This window comes from Saitoella complicata, assembly GCF_001661265.1.
Source record: "Saitoella complicata NRRL Y-17804 unplaced genomic scaffold SAICOscaffold_4, whole genome shotgun sequence".
In the NCBI taxonomy this organism is placed as follows: Eukaryota; Fungi; Ascomycota; class Saitoellomycetes; order Saitoellales; family Saitoellaceae; genus Saitoella; species Saitoella complicata.
Window position 1 is genome coordinate 64001 of NW_017566995.1, and position 17722 is coordinate 81722.

The following is a 17722-nucleotide window of genomic DNA, read 5'->3' on the forward strand; positions in this document are numbered from 1 at the left end:
GAAATAAATCTTACGTATCCTAATAAAAGTGTCGAGAAAATACGCTGAAAATCCGAAACGATAGAGAAGGCCTAACTGCCACCGCTCTAATCATACAAATGTCATTCCCTTTCCTTCCCTCCTCCCCTACCTTTCCCCCCAACTGCTTCGTGATCGCTCACCCACCAACAGCTAACTCCGTAATCAAGCGATTACTCAACTCCAAAAACGGGAAAACACTCGTAACCTCCTTATCCGTCCTCCTCTGACTCTTGATCTCCAATTCCTCTCCTCCCACCTGACCTTCCTTTCCGAGTCGAGGACAATTCGCATACCCATTACACTTGAAATCCACCAGATAATTCAGTGGTTCGAGTTGGTACAGCTGTATCTCCATGAACACCATGACATCATCTTCATCACTCTCCGCATCCGCACACTTCCTCCACCGGCACTTGATCTTGAATGGATCGAGAGGTGGAGGGAAATATCCCTCTTCCTCACCACCTTCCTCTTCCCCTCCCTCCCCATTTCCATCCTTCTCCGTCTGAGACTTCGCACTCGTCTGGCGCTCATGACCTCCACCACGCTCTTTCTCCTCATCCCTCCATTCCGCACCCAAGTTCTTCAACGCACGGTAAATCTCATGCATGACCTCCAACGGCGGACTCCGGCTCCTAATGCCGAAATGCCAGCGCGTAGGCCGAGATTTCTTCAGTTGAGGCGGAACGTACGGATCCGTATCTCCCTTCTCTTCTCGAAGCTTGGTCATGAGTGCATCATGATACTGCGGTAAACTTGACGGCAAGATCGAGATCGTCGACTTTGGCAAATCGCCCACATCAGCCGCAGAACTCGCCGATGCAGAAAACGTCAACGGCGCCAACGCATTCGCACCAGCCAACGGATTCCGACGTCCAGATAGCAAAGCCTTCTGACGGAGCCGCTGATCCGGCAGCATACTGTTATGCTTATTATCCTGCACAGTCCATGGCGGCGGACTCTCACTCATGAAACTCTTATTCCTCTGCGTGACCCCCTTAAACCTCGGATCATTCTTCAGCATCTCCCCCTCCAACACCATCTTGTACGCATTCCGGATCTCAAGGGCATCCCGCGTCGCGACCTTCGTGCGTAGAACTTCGTAAACGTCGTCGAGTTCGTAGCCCATCGTTTTGGAAAGTTGGTGGACGATGGAGTCGTCGATGGGGACGTTGTCGATGCCGTACTCAGGGAAGAGGTAGTCTTCGAGGTCGTGGCGGAACCATTTGTTTTCGATGATTTCGGTGATGGTGATACGCTGGATGGGATCAACCACCAACATTTTCGACAGAAGGGACTTCGCACCCGGTGACAAGTGACTTGGGAGTGTATAGATACCACCTGCGCAGACGTTAGCACATGTTGTTGAGAAAGTGTCGTAGCAGACGTACCAGAAATCTTCTTAAACAACGTCGGAATATACTCATCATCAAACGGCAACCGTCCACAAAGCATAACATACAAAATCACACCACAACTCCAAACATCAACCTCCGGCCCCGCATACAATTTTCCCGATATAACCTCAGGTGCAGCATAATTCGGACTACCGCAGCTCGTTTTCAGGAAGTCTCCGTCGGTCATGAGATTTGAAAGACCGAAATCTGCGATTTTGACGTTGAGGTCGTCGTCGAGGAGGAGGTTTTCGGGTTTGAGGTCACGGTGAACGATTTTGTGACGGTGGCAGTAGTCGACTGCGGAGATCATTTGTTGGAAGAAGCGGCGGGCGTCGTCTTCGGGCATCTATCACACTCATATCAGCCCTTACATTCCACCAACATAACACGGGAATGGATCACTACCTTTCCGCGGTTGACGATGTAGTCGAACAGCTCCCCACCAGCATACTCAATGACCATGAAGATATCCGTAGGCGTTGTGATAACCTCATACAACTTGATGATATGCGGATGCCTCAGCAACTTCAGATACTGGATCTCCCTCTCCACGCGCCCAGCCATATCCGAATTCGCGAGCGTCTTGCGGTTAATGATCTTCAACGCAACTTTCTGGTGTGTATGGACATGAATCGCAACTACATGCACGCCCTCATTAGCCAAACCATCACTATTAAGCGTGTTTGCAAGATCGAGAACATACGTTTGACTTTACCGAAAGACCCTTCACCGAGCGTTTCGAGTATAGCATACTGCCCCAACCGCGGCTTCCCAGCATATCCATTATTCCTCAACTCATCCTCCTGCCGTCTCTTCTCCTGTCTCTCCTTCTCATGTGGATCTTGACGTGTAAGGGGTGGTGATGACATCACTCGCACTTCCTTGTATCTCTCTGATCACGCTGTTCGAATGGCAGGGCTTGGAGGTTGTTGACTGGGGTGAATGCTTGACGGTCTGGTAGATTGGATTCTTGCTATGACTGTTTGGCGGTGAATCGCATCTGCAGTTGAGGTTGTAGGTGGCCTGGTGTGGGGGTGTTAGCGCGCATGGCCCATGGGCCGTGATTTTTGCGGCAGAGTCTCATGGAATAGACGGAAGAGATGGCATGGTCATTTCGCTCGCCAAGATGGATTACAGGGTTACAGGCTCTTTTAAGTAGGAAGAAAGCCCGTCTCATTTGCGAAGATGAGAGCTGGTCATGGCACCATGTCTTCGATATCGTGTTCGTGATGGGCAAGAGCGCTAGCACAACGAACTGGCATCAAACACGTACGAGTAAAGCAATAGCCCATATTCCAAAGCAATATCAAAGGTATCAAAGACATCCAAACTCAACCGTGTTCCTTACTCTTGCCATTGCTCTCCAATCCGCAGCCAGACGCAATCCATATCGATAAGCTCCCCTCTAGGTACGGCAAACATGTAACGAGGGGCGCCAAACACATCCCAAAGCCATTCTCATAGCAGATATCAAACAAACGCCCAGGCCAAATATGACGGTCAATACAATACCTCCCCATCACCTTCCTTACTTGCCCCGACCAGCTTGATGTGCCAACCATCAGTAGGCCTTATCATGCTCCTTTGGCCACACATGAGCAACACCGCCATGTACAGCCTCGCCTTTGTTCGAGAGATCAACGCCTAGCTCGCTAAGCTTGCGACGCGGTTCGAAGCATTCGCGATATTCGCAGTCCACGTAGTCGTGCTCATGCTCATACACGGTCACAGGACGGTGTTCATGGTCCTCGGTTTCCATGACCATCTCCGCATACTCCATTCTTCTGCGAGGATACACCTCGCGTACGGAAGGGACATGGTCGTCATTCTGGTACGCATGCGGGTAGCGGCGTTCACGATCGAGTACAACGGTATCTAAACTCGCGAATTAGCACTAGACGCCGTTTGATGCTAACATGTCATACACTCGTGATCACGGTGATGCGGAGGCATAGGGTCACCGAGGATTGGACCTACGCCAACACCGGGTTAGCACATCATTCACCCCGACATCGCCTGAAGCGACTTACGCCCTTGCACTGAACGGACCGGGTACTGGACATCATATGCGTATGGAGGGGCAAACCGCCTTCCAGTGGTCTCACGCGCCATCATACGAGCACGTTGAGCTCTTGCGTAATCCATACGCATTGCCATCTCCGGGTCCTTATCGGCATATGTACCAAAGTCTTCGTCGCCATGATCACGATGACTGCGAGGAAGGTCCTCATGTTGCGCATATGCCGGGCTAGGATGATACACCGACACCTCGCGTTGATAGCGCAATCGAGCCTCACGTTCGCGCTCGTACTCGCGTCTTTCATACGCGTATTCCGCCTCGTAATACGCCGGACGAGTACGCTCGAACCTCGGACTAGGCATCACCGATTCCCTGCTCACCTCTGTGTGAAAGGAAGGAAGACGTGCAGGAATGCCAACGCTCCTACGCGGACCCTGTCTGGCGTCGTGGTATGCATATCGAGGATCTACGTATGTAGGATGCGGATACTCGTGTTCCTGCTCACGATCGAGATACCTCATGACACGCTCACGTTCATGCCGCATACCATAGGGTATCCTTTTGAGCTCACGATCACGATATTCCATAACGGCATCTAGTTGGCGTTCATGACGCGGGTGGATATCACCTCTACCAGCGAGTCTATCCATCTCCTGCTCACGTCCGCGACCCGCCGCCTTCGCCGCATCGCGAACAATGGCAAGAATTGATTCAAGCCCGCCGCTACGCTCGAGCTCGCGATAGGTCACAAGACCTCGTCCCGCATTTCCGAGGTCGGAGTTCTCCCTCTTGCTCTCCGGCCCAACATCAATAGTAGTGGATGTAAGTGCACGCTGAGGGGGCGTGGACGTCCTCACTACTTCCACTCCTCCGACCTCACCACGCTCCGACTCGGACTCGCGCTCAGTGACAGGGGTAAGACGCTCTCCCTCATACTGCCTGTTGAGCGAGCGCACAAACGCCGGACTCCTCGGAACCTCGACCACACTGTCTCCATTCCCATCCCCCTCCTTTATAACATCACGCTCGATCTCAAGTTGAAGTCCACGCATGCGCATCTCACGCGCAAACACCTCGTTCTGGCTGCTCAGCGGGCGGCCCCTCGGTGCCTTCACGTTCTTCTCACCATGCACAATGTGCCCGCTCTCCGTCAACCTATCCTCCAACCGGCGAACTGACGGGTGCCGATATCGATTCGCATTGACTATCTTGCCCAGGAACTTGCGGCCAGGAGTGTAGGTGATTACGGCGCGTTCGCAGGCTTCGTGTGTTTTGAACTCGATGAAGGCGAAGCAGTGTTTGAGTTCGATGCGGTTTATGACGCTGTTGTTCTCTTGTTAGTACAGGGAAGAGAAGGGGCAAGATGGAGAGGGTACCCCAATTCGCTGAATGTGGTGTGAAGGTCGGCGTGTGTACATGTCTGTATGAGCATACACGTCAGCCATTCTCTTCGTATGCCGGTAGATAAGTACAAAGAGTGAAAAACGTACGTCCGGGAAATAACCAACCCAACAAGTCAGGTGTCGACCCTGCTCGTCATAAATATTACACATAGCACTAGACGCATGTCCGTTCGCTGTGCTTCTCCTAAGTCTTTCCCTCTCCTTGGCCTTGGACTTCTTCTTCTTCTTCTTCTTGCTTACCCCGCTGCCGGTATACGTACCCAATCTCCTGGACAACACGTCCACGCGGCGTTGACGTCCCTTCTCGTGTCTGCGCTCCAACATGGCTTTTGGCATAGCTGGAGTCTTGGGCAAGTCGGAAGGGTGTACGGCCGTGAATGTATGCGTTTCCATGATATGCGTGTTTGAGTTCGATGCGGGGCAATCGTAGACTGGGTGGATTTTGTTCTGGGAGTGCTGCCGTGGGGACCGTGCCCCTTAATGAAGGAGCGTGGGAAGCGCCCGAGAGAAGGCCTTGGAGTTTCAGGAGGAGCGACCCAGACCTTCTCGGTTGGTACGTTCTGTTTTCAACGATCATTTGAGCTATCTACATGCACCTCATCGCTGTACAGCATATATTGGTCGGGGGGGGGACCGTGCCCCTTAATGAAGGAGCGTGCACGAATACCCCCAGAGACTGCTCCACCACCTTCCCGTTCTTGCACTCAGTACAACGAAAGGTCTTAGTTGGGCAACCACACAGGAGCTCAGCATTTAGAACCATCCGTTTCTTTTCTCTTTCCTCCCGTCTCACGCTCCGGAATTTCTCTTTTACTAAACTCACACCCCTTTTCCCACCCATCGGCTCAGTTCTTGACACGATGGACTACACGACTCTCTACAGTCCCTCACCCGGTCTTGCTCACTATTCTCAGTATCACGGAAACGACAACGACTCCTTTTCCATCTACACCAACAAGCTCATCCCTTGCCTCCCAACTCCTCCCACGGTTCGTAAGCCCATCTTTCGTGACTTCGCAGTGGATCCAATGATGTCCGATATGTCTGCCTACGGTTCTCACGTCAATATGCCGAACACGGACTCATTTGTGAAGATTTGTGAGAACGATGACACAGTATATCTTGATGAATGCCAGGTGAAGGCGGAGGTGGAGTGGGCGGAAGACTACATCTACGAGGAAATGGCCAGCTCCTCGAGTGTCTACTCTTCTGATGCCGAGATGGATGAAGTGAGTTGTGACGATACCGAGCTTGACGAAGAGGAGGACAAGATGGAAGAGACGGATATGGACGAGGTGAGTGCCTGAAGAGTCGACCAGCAGTCAAAAGTGCTTCGTTAACTTACAGTTTCTTCTACCAGGAACAGGTGCACGATACACAATGCATCAACTCAGGTCATGGTCTTGTGAGTGGGACCTTCGGTGGGAAGTCCAAACCGAAGCACGTCTCCTTCGCTCTTGACGTCGATACGGAGAACGTATGTTCACACATGATTTATCTATGTATATGTTACTTCCGTTGAGCCTGAGTTAACTAATGCTTGAGCAACAGGATATTGAAGATGATATCGAAGATGATAACGATCACAAAGAGGTTTTTGAAGTCCTCAAAGACATAGCCGAAGCCCCTACCAAGCCTCCTTGTTTTGTTCCTCAGTCCTCCGGCGGTAAATCTCTCGAAACCCTTTTGAAATCTGTCCGTCCGCCTTCTAAACCTATGTACGAAATGGTATGTCCATTGGTGGTGAGTGTCGAGCAAGAACTAACCCGAGCGGGGCACAGCATTCCCCCCCTCCTTCTCATCGCCAGAAGCAGTCCTTCTCCATCCATGAAGATGTGAGTTCGGGTGCGAGTTCGCCGCTGAGCAGTCCTTCTCCACCAGTCATTAGGATCAAGTTTGCGAAACCGGATTCCCTCATGGACAAAGCGTCTGCAGTGGATGCGGAGCAGGAGAACGGTGCGGACAGATCTTCGAAGGCGAGGAGCGTGGTGCAGCCTCAGTCGTGCGGAACGCGTGAGACACGTCGCTTTGTGGCTGATCAGATCGCGAAGATCGAGAATGAAACCGATGATGAGGAAGACGCTTTGGAGGATCAGAAGTCCATTGCTAAGACATGCAAACCCTTGCGCGCTATCACCAAGGCGGCGAACAACATCACCGAGAGGAAACCGACTCCTGCTTGCATCGACAAAGGCTCCAAGAAGAGAACCGCAGACGACTTCGATATCAAGGAAGAGGGAGATGAAAACTTGGTACCTGGTCGCAGGAAGTCTGTCAGACTCGCCGTCCTCGCTAAGAACGATAGCCCTCGCCCGGTCAATCTCGTGCGTGAGAAACCTATCACGCCCGCCTTTACCCCCGCTCGCAACCCCAAGAAGAAGACCGAATCCGCCTCAAGCAAAGCACCTGAGCCCAATTCGAAGCCCCGTCAGATCACTGACCCGCTGCCTTCCGAGTTCAAATACCGTTCCTTCTCTTCCTCAATTCCCCTCAACCCTCTCTTCGCCAAACTCTACATCCGCCATCCGTCTCCGCAGGACTTCTGCACACCTCGTGCGAACAGTTCTGACTGGAAGGGAGCAGTCGCGAACCCAAACATTCCGGCTGACATGGATAAAGACAATCTTTACATTACACGTTGGTGCAAAGGCAATGGTGTCGAGAAGATGGGATTATGTCCGATTTGTTGCGTTCCCGAGAGTAAGGGTGGGGCGGGGAAGTTGGTTTGGTTGAAGACGAAGATCAGCGCGTTCTGGTATGCTCCCTAGCGCTCTTCCCTGTTCATCCTTGCTGAAGTATTAAATCGCCAGGTACCACATGAATTACTTCCACGGCATCAACCCTAGCACGGGTATCCCCTACTCCCCTCCCACCGCCTACCGCACGGTCGAGCTCCCCACAGCTTCGGCATCTGCACCGATCGCCAAATCTGGCGAACTTGGAAACTTCCATCTTCCGGATCGCGAAGAGATGTTGGAGGGGAGGTGTCACCAGTGCAAGAAGTGGATTCGGGTTCAGGGGATCAAGGATACGGATGTTAAGGTGCCGGAGATTTATTGGTGGAAGCATGCGCAGAAGTGAGGATCACTGGTAAAGGAAAAGGAAGAACGTGAACGTAAGGCTAACCGCGGTCCTAAAGGTGTCATAAGACAACGGTTGAGGGACAGGGAGAGGAGTTCTGGTGTTATAGGTGATAGGCGGTTGGGGATGACGCGAAGTATCTTTGACGTGGACTTTGTTCCTTACAGTGATTGCTTACCACTCGGTACAGGAATCAGTTCTCACAATATGTGGGTTTATCGAGGTTGACTAACGATGATAGTGTGCGGATACGTGTTTTCAGGTCGAAGTCCACTGCGACTACAGCTTTTATTGGTGTGCGTTTCATTGGAATACAAAGGGAGTCATGGTTGGATACAAGTACTGAAGGGATATATACCATGGATTAATACAGTTTGGCATTGCTATTGAAGGGACTTTCAAACTTTGACCGGCTAGGGTTTACGCGCGCGAAGACACACCCACGGCAAAACTGGCGCAGCAGATGCACCGCCACTCCCGCTGCCTGCGCTCAAGTTGGAAAATTCGGGCCTCGAATTGAAAAGACCGTCAGTTCCAACTCTTCGGATCCGTATATCAACAATGGCCGACTCCCTGATTCTCCGTGGTACCCTTGAGGGTCACGCTGGCGATGTTACCGCTCTCGCCACCTCTGCCGAGAACCCCGACGTGCTCTTGTCCGCTTCCCGTGACAAGTCCATCATCGTCTGGAACTTGACCCGCGATGAGGCTTCCTACGGTGTCCCCAAGCGCTCCCTCCACGGACACAACAGCTTCGTCTCCGACGTTGTCATCTCCTCTGACGGCATGTACGCTTTGTCCGCTTCCTGGGACAAGACCCTCCGCCTCTGGGACTTGAACACTGGTTTGACTACCAAGCGTTTCGTCGGCCACACCTCCGACGTTCTCTCCGTCTCCTTCTCCGCCGACAACCGTCAGATTGTCTCCGGATCCCGTGACCGCACCATTAAGTTGTGGAACACCCTCGGTGACTGCAAGTACACCATCCAGGACCAGGGCCACACCGAGTGGGTCTCCTGCGTTCGTTTCTCCCCCAACCCCGGAAATCCCGTCATCGTCTCCGCCGGCTGGGACAAGATCGTCAAGGTGCGTATCGTATATGTCGATGGACAAGATGTGCAGTTGTCAAAGAATTGCGTGAACCGTGACTTGGATGATGTTATCATATATTTGCTACTTCAGAACCCACGGGGTAATGAGAACATAAATCACCAAGATCTCTGACATAAGTCACGGGGCTTGCATTACTTTGTCAAGACGGCATCTTGGCCATTGACACGAGTTTAACAATCTCTCAAAGGGTGCTAACCATTGTTTGCTGAATAGGTCTGGGACCTCACCAAGTTCAAGCTCCGCACCAACCACATCGGTCACACCGGTTACATCAACACCGTCACCGTCTCCCCCGATGGTTCTCTCTGCGCTTCCGGTGGTAAGGACGGAACTACCATGCTCTGGGACCTCAACGACTCCAAGCACCTCTACTCCTTGGACGCCGGAGACGAGATCAACGCTCTCGTCTTCTCCCCCAACCGTTACTGGTTGTGCGCTGCCACCGCTTCGTCCATCAAGATCTTCGACCTCGAGTCCAAGTCCATCGTCGACGAGCTCAAGCCCGAGTTCATCGGTGTTGGCAAGAAGTCCCGCGAGCCCCAGTGTCTCTCCCTCGCCTGGTCCGCTGACGGTTCTACCTTGTTCGCCGGTTACTCCGACGCCAAGATCCGCGTTTACTCCGTTGTCTAAGCGTGCTTGGAGAAGCATAGGGATGTGGAAGAGCATATCAAAAAGGGAGTCGTCGTTTTTGGATATAATAAATCACCGATATCTGTCCTGTGCATTCTTCCGTTATACTTCGTAGCTGTTTGCGTCTGTGAGGCTCCCTACCGAAAGTGTATGTTCCCGCGGCTACGTTACCGCCGATCTGGTCCAGACGTCAAGCGTTGCATCTGACGTGCCCGAAACCGCCAACATTGCCCCCGTCGAAGTAGGTGACCCGACAAAACCACGGATTGGAAGTTGACCCTAGCAGAAACACTTTCCATGCCAGGTTCACTCTTTGGGTCCGGTTCGGAGACTGAGTCGGTCAATGAAGACGGCACTTCCTCTGAATCACCAGCAGGACTTGAGTACATCCCTAATGCCCTACCTGACGAACTAGTCGAACCTCTCATGGAATATCTCGCCGTGAACATAGCCAATCACCAGCAACTCCATCTCTTCCCACCAATACCCGCCGTGATTCTCGACGTGTCACGTCTCTGCATCCCTCAGTCCTGGAAAGACAAGCTCTGGAACGGACATGATATGGAAGCCGGAATCATCCAGAAATATGAAATGGGCCAAGGAATCGGCTGGCACGTCGACCTCGACCGGTTTACGGACGGTGTCGCCATCTTGTCTCTGCTATCAGCTACTACGTTGTCTTTCCGACATGTGATGGATCATGCACGGAGATGTGATGTCAAGCTGGAACCTGGGAGTGCGGTACTGATGAGTGGGGAAGCGAGATATGAATGGGAACATTCGATTGAGGCGAAGGATTGGGACGGAAGTGAGGAGACAGGGTGGTGGAAGAGGGGGAGGAGGATCAGTGTGACGATGAGGCGGGTGAGGGATGATCGCAAGACGGAGTCATGAGCTTGAAGCGGGTTTTTGAAGCGGGCTTGAAGGGATGCTGGAGGAAAAAACTATTCTCGCTCGCACAACGCATGGCCCGTTGGATGCCTTAATCCGTGGACGCTCATTACGCATCCTGTGGAGAGGAGGAGGTCTTGCGACCTGCAGAGAAGGGGAGTCATTCGGCCAGACTAACAGAACAGAGCGGGAGCCTCACGAGACTTGCGTTTCGCTCTGGGAGATGAGTGTTGCGCTCGCAACCACAGAGTGTGATACACCTTTACATAGTCACAGGCAAATGATGCCGAGTTAAGGCCGAGGACCGTCAGCAGATCACGAGCGTGGAGGGCATGGGAGGGTCAAAAGGGAATGCCCGAGCAGAAGCGACTATACCTATGACTCGAGGAAAGACTCCATGACTCACCTTTATGAATCATGATCGGATATCCGGCAATAATGAACGATAGATGATTCTGGTTTAAATCCTTATTTAAATGTTACCTTCCGAGTCAGTGCTGCGGGGCCAAACGCTCAAAGCACGCTAAAAAATTGGCAGATTTTCCTCGAGTAGGGCCAACATCCGAGTCAACTCACTGTTCACCCCCTCCCCAACCAAAAGTCATCATGGCTGCTGCTCGTTCTGCTGCCCGTGCTCTCCGCATTGCCGCCCGTGCTGGTGTCCAGCAGCGTACTTTCGCCGCTGTTGCCCGCCGTGTCGCCATGCCCCAGGTTGCCGTCCCTGCCATGCAGGCTCGTGGTGTCAAGACCATGGACTTCGCTGGTCACAAGGAGACCATCTACGTACGTTCTTTTTCCGTCATTTGCGAGGATCCGGGTCGACTCGGTCGAGTTTGGTGTGTTGGGTTTGAATTTGCACCAGATGCATGACCCAAGATGAGATTCGAGCTTGACCCGGAGACTGCGCGCATGATCTATTCAGTTGAACGATCGCTAACGGAGGGTTTGGTGTTACAGGAGCGTGCCGACTGGCCCGTGGAGAAGCTCCAGGAGTACTTCAAGAACGACACCCTCGCCATGATCGGTTACGGATCTCAGGGTCACGGTCAGGGTTTGAACGCCCGTGACCAGGGTCTCAACGTTATCGTCGGTGTCCGTAAGAACGGTGCCTCCTGGAAGATGGCCATCGAGGACGGTTGGGTCCCCGGAAAGAACTTGTTCGAGGTCAACGAGGCCATCAACAAGGGTACCATCATCATGAACCTTTTGTCCGACGCTGCCCAGTCTCAGACCTGGAAGGAGATCAAGCCCCTCATCACCAAGGGCAAGACCCTCTACTTCGCTCACGGTTTCTCCGTTGTCTACAAGGACATCACCGGTGTTGACGTTCCCGAGGACGTTGATGTCATCCTTGCCGCCCCCAAGGGTTCCGGCCGTACCGTCCGCACTCTCTTCAAGGAGGGCCGTGGTATCAACGCCTCCATTGCCGTCCACCAGGACGTCACCGGTAAGGCTGAGGAGAAGGCTGTTGCCCTCGCCGTCGGTGTCGGTGCCGGTTACATCTTCAAGACCACCTTCAAGAAGGAGGTCTTCTCTGACCTTTACGGAGAGCGTGGTTGTTTGATGGGTGGTATCCAGGGTATGTTCTTGGCTCAGTACCAGGTCCTCCGTGAGCGTGGTCACTCCCCCTCCGAGGCCTTCAACGAGACCGTCGAGGAGGCTACGCAGTCTTTGTACCCCTTGATCGGTAAGAACGGTATGGACTGGATGTTCAACGCCTGCTCCACCACCGCTCGTCGTGGTGCCCTCGACTGGGCTCCCCGCTTCTACGAGGCCTTGAAGCCCGTCTTCGACGACCTCTACACCGCCGTCGAGAACGGTTCCGAGACCCAGCGCTCTTTGGACTTCAACGGTGCCCCCGACTACCGCGAGAAGTTGCAGAAGGAGCTTGACGAGATTGACAACCAGGAGATCTGGCGCGTGGGTAAGATCGTCCGCCAGTTGCGTCCTGAGAACAAATAAGTGTTTGGGGAAAAGTATTGTACTCTAGTTTGCTTGAAAGATTAATTCGTCTTGAGCTTATTTGTACGTCTTGGATTAGCAATTGCGGGTGGTCATTGTGATGGGAAGGAATAAAATTCATCATAAAAATCACCTCTATGCTTTCCCTTCTTTTGTGCTGTGAATCTGTGCACGTGACTCACGCGTACCGAACCGTAGCGACGCCCAGCTCACGACCGCACAGAGGGCAGTGTGATGGCAGAAACTGATCAGGATCCTCCATTTGTGTTTATAAAGTCTCCTAACGAGCAACAATGTATATTTTCATGGGTGAACATTCCCCGCGACCCGCCGCTACGAAAGTTTCCTTCCCACGCTCCGTCTACACGCAAGCAGCACCCACCTGACAAACAGCATCCAAATTGGGCATAAAAACTCGTTTGAACTTGAACCTCGTCTTCAACGTCTCTTCACACCTACGCTTCCGCTGACGGCGGTCCCTATTTTTAGCGACTCATTACAGACCCCTGTTCACCAAGCGGGCCCGACCACTGAACCCATGTCGCACGATCGTCAAGCCACAACACGCAGCATCCAAGGGAACCGGAAGTTGTAATGCCGTTTAGATTATAAGGTTTTACGAAAGGGAGAGGCAGTCGGTCTTGAAGGACAGTGTTTTGGGGCGGAGGAGAAGCTGCTGGGGGAACTTGGAAAAACTCGGGGACCATGAGCAAACTCGCGCGGTGTTCGTAGCACGCTCGTAGCCCAAAAACGACGAGTTAGACGGAGGAATCTGGTGCCGAACTTCCGAGTACCTCGGCACGACCAAGTCATATGGACGTAATGCCAAGCCCAAACACGCCGAGCCCCGCTCAGATTTGTGAGGGAGGCAACGGATTACAGTCAACCGTGGTCACGCAATCGACGGGAATGACGTTTGTGGATCCCCTTCCCCTCTTCTTGGCGGTGAAGTTGGGGGTTTCGCGGCCTCCCACCTCCTCAGATTTGGAGTCCGGGTTGGGGACCCCTCGAGTATAAAAAGGCAGCGCCCTCCCACCTTTGTTGGACTCCATCGACCAACACAAACAACCAACAATGGGTACAAAGAATAACATGGCAACTTGAGTTCGACTTCAATTCAATCGTCCACCTCGACGGTATTACTTCAACTTCAACCCAAACAGCAACTTGAACGTCGACGTCTATGCCAGCGAAAAACCAAAAGTCGAACGACTCAACCAAAACTCGGGTCAAACGCCTACGATTACGATTACTCCTCCGACAACCCAACACAGCACTTGCCACAGTCAGACTATGCAATACTTCGGTAATTGACTCGCTGATGTGCCATTTGCGAATCAAGTGTTGGGTTTAGGTCAGTATCGCAACAGGACTTTCCCCCGTGGTTGAGCAATTCAACTTGCGGTTTCGGCATCGACAAAACAAATCATTCCTAACCAGCGAAAATCCAAAAGTCCAACAGCTCAACCAAAACTCGGGTCAAACGCCTACGATTACGATTACTCCTCCGACAACCCAACACAGCACTTGCCACAGTCAGACTATGCAATACTTCGGTAATTGACTCGCTGATGTGCCATTTGCGAATCAAGTGTTGGGTTTAGGTCAGTATCGCAACAGGACTTTCCCCCGTGGTTGAGCAATGTTGGCATCCGACAAAACAAATAATGACTAACCACTGCCTTGTCACTCCGTGATAGGACGGTCTTATGTCCTATCACGGAGTGTCGCCTTGATCGTGTCTTTAGAGTGTCTCGAAAGGGCTGGCGATCGCGGTGCCGAACATATGAGATACTTGCCGATAAGAATCCATGGTCTCCTACCATGGTGGACGCAAGGAACAATTGCTGATAAGAATCCATGGTCTCTTACCATGGTGGACGCGATTGGTCTCATATTACTAGGTTGATTCCCCATGGGATGAAATTATGCCCTCGTATTCATCCCATGGGAATTATGACTGCGAGAGTTGGCTCGTTGACTAGAAACAAGTTGAGTGATCTCGCTTGGTACTTTCGGCAGTGCATTCGAAGTCGGGTTTTCTCCCTTTCAACAGGGTTTCCCGGCGCACTAGGTGTTGGAGTGGTCCTTTGACCAATCTGATGCTTAGCGTGCTTGGATTCCTTATTTCTTTTCTTGGTTTGTTTGCGGGTTTCTTAGTTAGCATATCCTTTACTGGTCTTTTCTTGCGATTTTCATGGTTTTCTTAGTTAAACAGCCAATTTCTTAAGGAAGGATTTAATAATGGGGGGGAAGAGAGACGATAGAAGGGAAGGAGACGAGAGTAGATGGTATAGAAGAGAGAGCGGTGAACATCAAGTTTGCTTGGCTCTGTCGTCTTAGAAATCGGACTTGAATGATTTCCTCAGTTGACTTGGCCGTTCCTCCTATGTGATGCCCGAAATCTACGAGCTCCTGTCCTTAAATCTCTGGTACATCGTCGCGCTCGACTCGCGTATGCGTGGGAATTAAGAGTACGACTTGAACACGAATTTAAGCTCCATCCTCAACCTACACTCCACATTATATGGGCATTGTTGGACATGAACGATGAACGTCTGTTTGTAGAAATGCGTCAATTCTATAAGCCATGCAATACCATGCCAAGAAAATCCAATACCCATAACCGTAACCCATACCGTTACCCAAAAACGCTATATCGCACCCTCAAGCCCTCTTCACTTCGCGAATCCTTCACCGCGAATCCTTCGTCTACCACACTCTCTGCTTCCTGACCTCAACCTTCGGCACTCTAATCTCAACAACCCCATCCTCAACCCTGGCCTCAACCCCCTCATGCGCAAACCTCTTCCCCACATCTTCCTCATCGTCCAAGTACCTCTCCAACTCCACCACTCTCTCGAACTTTCCCACTTTCCTCTCCTTGATTTCAGGAGTCGAGGAGGAGTGTTGTTGGGGTGCGTGAATGACACCACCGATGTATAAACGGTCGGAGCGAGGGTCGTATTCGAGTTCGAGATCATCTTTGCGGAGACCGGGGAGGGCGAAGTGGAGGGTTAGGTGGGTTGGGTTCGAGTAGACGTCCATTGTTGGGACCCAATATTCCTCCTTCTTCACTTCTTCCTTCTTCGGTTGTTGTTGTCTCTGGGTCTGGGTCAGAGCCTGGGGCTTCGGTGATGGCTGAGCCGCAGTGCGAGGAGAGGGAGCGCGCTTAACGGGGACTTGACGAGCGTAGATCTGCCCCGTATACGGATCACGGAAGTATTGCGTCTCGAACTCCTGTGGCTGTTTCTTCGGCTGTGACTGTTGTGCTTTGCGTGCGAGGGGATGAGCGTAGATTTGTCCCGTGTATGGATCGCGGAGGTATTCGACCTCCGGCTTCCGGTGCTGCCTCTGGCGTGCGAAAGGTGAGTAAACGTACTCGTCCTCGTAGGGATCGGAGTTGTATTCGTCGTCCTCGTAGTGGTATGGCGAAGAAGTATATGGCCGCTGCTGTCCCGCTCCGAAGAGATCGAAGAGCGAAGGACCGGCGGATCCGGAGGCATAAGATTGTGGTGCGTAGAACATTGTGACAGCTAGTTTATCGTTGATCTGTAGCGATGATCTGAGATGAGATCGGAATGTGTAGGACTTGTTTGACTGATGGAGATCATTGCGACGAAGGGAATGGGTCTTGTATTATACCCACGATTTGGTGTTGGTGTACGTAATTCAGTGGAAGCCTCGTGCAGATTCTGGGGTGCGCGAGAAGTTCGGTGCAGATTCGCGCGGGTTCGAGAAGGGGGAAGGCGTCGGAAGCGCGGAGACAGCCAGCTCTACGAGGAGGATTGAGATGATAAGTTGATGGAGAACATATAGGGATTGAACAGACCTTCTCAGCTTCTTTTCACTCGCTGCTGAAGCAGTCCTATCGACATGGGCTGCCTTCGCAGATGTATCTATAGCACGCACAGAAATGCAGCCACCCGCGGATCTCCGACTTGTGCCAAGTTGGAGTTCCTTGAATGGGTAATAGCTTCGAGCACAATCGTCTTTCTGAGTCCGTCCGGCGCAGGCTGATCTGCTCCGCTTATATGGCATGATACACAACCGTGAGCGTCGGCGGCGGTGTTGACATGTCGTGCCATGGACTGCCATATCAGGGCCTTTCGAGAGGACACAACAACTCCGTTCAAGCAGACCATTATCAATTTTGTTCATGATTCTCGGAAGAGATGACCACGAGAAGCAAGGAGAGGGCGCCGTGAACAGATTACCAAAGAATGTATTCCTATATTCCCCGACACACCATTAAGCAAAACCCACCCCAACCCACCATGCTGAAATAAGAAATAAAGGAAACGGAAAAATGGAAGGGTAAAGCGTCGTTGTTTATGAGTGAGATTGGTTGGTTACTCGTCGTCTTCCTCAGGGTGAAGGATGGCGTTGAGATTCAGACGCTTTCGGTGGGCCTATGGGATAGTTAGCACCTGTGTAATGGTAGGAAGACTTCGCTTGACGAGGTATCGTCATAGCAGGATGTCATGCGTACCGCCGGCAACTTAGGCACAAGCACAACCAACAACGCCATCAAGTTCACCACAAACATCCACAAATCGTAATGCGTATAATGCGTACTCAACAAAAACAAACACACAGGAACCCCAGTCAACCACTTCTTCGTCGGGGTGTACTGCTCGCCGTTGTCCATTTGTTCCCACATATTCAGGTTATCGTAGGCGCCGGCGTTGAATTCGAACGGGATGCCTTTGACCCAGTGGAACATGAGGTAGGTTATGGACATGTATGAGAGGTTTGTGAGGGTCCAGGAGAGTTCGCGGGAGACTGTTGGGAGGGAGTTGAAAAGGAGGCGGAGGAGGATGATGAGGAGGGGGTGAATCAACCAGGCGCCTATTGTACACAATGTAAGCATTGACTCCACGATGGATAGAGAGAGATGGAGTGAGGAGGAGACAAACCTTTCGCGTCAACCCAACTCGAGTTAAAGTTAGGCAAAGCACCCTGATCCAACCTATCATCCTCACTCTCCGGCTGCACCTCCTGAATAATACTACTCGATCTTCTCCTCATTCCAGCTTTTGCTTCAGCTCTCGTCACGGAAAGGCGGTCCATTCCAAACGAAAGAATAGCACGGCACGGGACCGGGTATGAGTGTAAGGCTTTTGCTTTGTTTTGCGGTGCCTTGGTTCTGCGGGTGAAACTCCGGGCCGCTCTATAGCTATATGCCGGTAGTATGATGAATT

The 17722-nt window shown here is 52.1% G+C and overlaps 9 protein-coding genes across 9 annotated transcripts; 4 read left to right on the plus strand and 5 right to left on the minus strand.

Moving 5' to 3' along the window:
* Positions 1–157: 157 nt before the first annotated feature.
* SAICODRAFT_64184 (Pkinase-domain-containing protein) lies at positions 158–2416 on the minus strand (the record flags this gene model as incomplete). Its single annotated transcript, XM_019170054.1, has 4 exons — positions 2122–2416; positions 1824–2056; positions 1413–1764; positions 158–1362 (listed from the first exon to the last, which is right to left on the minus strand). Exons 1-4 carry the CDS (start codon positions 2285–2287, stop codon positions 158–160), a joined length of 1956 nt encoding a protein of 651 aa, XP_019026016.1. The 5' UTR covers positions 2288–2416.
* Positions 2417–4635: 2219 nt separating this feature from the next.
* On the minus strand, positions 4636–5295 carry SAICODRAFT_196201 (uncharacterized protein). Its single transcript, XM_019166133.1, has one exon. The coding sequence runs from the start codon at positions 5232–5234 to the stop codon at positions 4776–4778; it is 459 nt and encodes a 152-aa protein (XP_019026017.1). The 5' UTR covers positions 5235–5295; the 3' UTR covers positions 4636–4775.
* Positions 5296–6757: 1462 nt separating this feature from the next.
* On the plus strand, positions 6758–8035 carry SAICODRAFT_33578 (uncharacterized protein; the record flags this gene model as incomplete). Its single annotated transcript, XM_019168300.1, has 3 exons — positions 6758–7596; positions 7652–7918; positions 7981–8035. The coding sequence occupies 3 exons, from the start codon at positions 6758–6760 to the stop codon at positions 8033–8035; spliced, it is 1161 nt and encodes a 386-aa protein (XP_019026018.1).
* Positions 8036–8483: 448 nt separating this feature from the next.
* Positions 8484–9665, plus strand: SAICODRAFT_88967 (WD40 repeat-like protein; the record flags this gene model as incomplete). The annotated part of the gene is made up of 2 exons (XM_019171598.1): positions 8484–9008; positions 9249–9665. The coding sequence occupies 2 exons, from the start codon at positions 8484–8486 to the stop codon at positions 9663–9665; spliced, it is 942 nt and encodes a 313-aa protein (XP_019026019.1).
* Positions 9666–9871: 206 nt separating this feature from the next.
* Positions 9872–11017, plus strand: SAICODRAFT_29135 (uncharacterized protein). Its single transcript, XM_019167329.1, has one exon. It carries the CDS (start codon positions 9963–9965, stop codon positions 10557–10559), a length of 597 nt encoding a protein of 198 aa, XP_019026020.1. The 5' UTR covers positions 9872–9962; the 3' UTR covers positions 10560–11017.
* Positions 10838–12657, plus strand: SAICODRAFT_196313 (ketol-acid reductoisomerase). Its single transcript, XM_019166136.1, has 3 exons — positions 10838–11046; positions 11095–11339; positions 11514–12657. Exons 2-3 carry the CDS (start codon positions 11163–11165, stop codon positions 12516–12518), a joined length of 1182 nt encoding a protein of 393 aa, XP_019026021.1. The 5' UTR covers positions 10838–11046; positions 11095–11162; the 3' UTR covers positions 12519–12657.
* A 2433-nt stretch (positions 12658–15090) lies between these two features.
* On the minus strand, positions 15091–16168 carry SAICODRAFT_69561 (uncharacterized protein). Its single transcript, XM_019170484.1, has one exon. The coding sequence runs from the start codon at positions 16044–16046 to the stop codon at positions 15231–15233; it is 816 nt and encodes a 271-aa protein (XP_019026022.1). The 5' UTR covers positions 16047–16168; the 3' UTR covers positions 15091–15230.
* Positions 16108–17024, minus strand: SAICODRAFT_196380 (uncharacterized protein). The gene has a single exon (XM_019166137.1). The coding sequence runs from the start codon at positions 16677–16679 to the stop codon at positions 16191–16193; it is 489 nt and encodes a 162-aa protein (XP_019026023.1). The 5' UTR covers positions 16680–17024; the 3' UTR covers positions 16108–16190.
* Positions 16871–17701, minus strand: SAICODRAFT_29136 (putative unfolded protein response Orm1; the record flags this gene model as incomplete). Its single annotated transcript, XM_019167330.1, has 3 exons — positions 17438–17701; positions 17011–17369; positions 16871–16930 (listed from the first exon to the last, which is right to left on the minus strand). The coding sequence occupies exons 1-3, from the start codon at positions 17589–17591 to the stop codon at positions 16871–16873; spliced, it is 573 nt and encodes a 190-aa protein (XP_019026024.1). The 5' UTR covers positions 17592–17701.
* Positions 17702–17722: the final 21 nt, after the last annotated feature.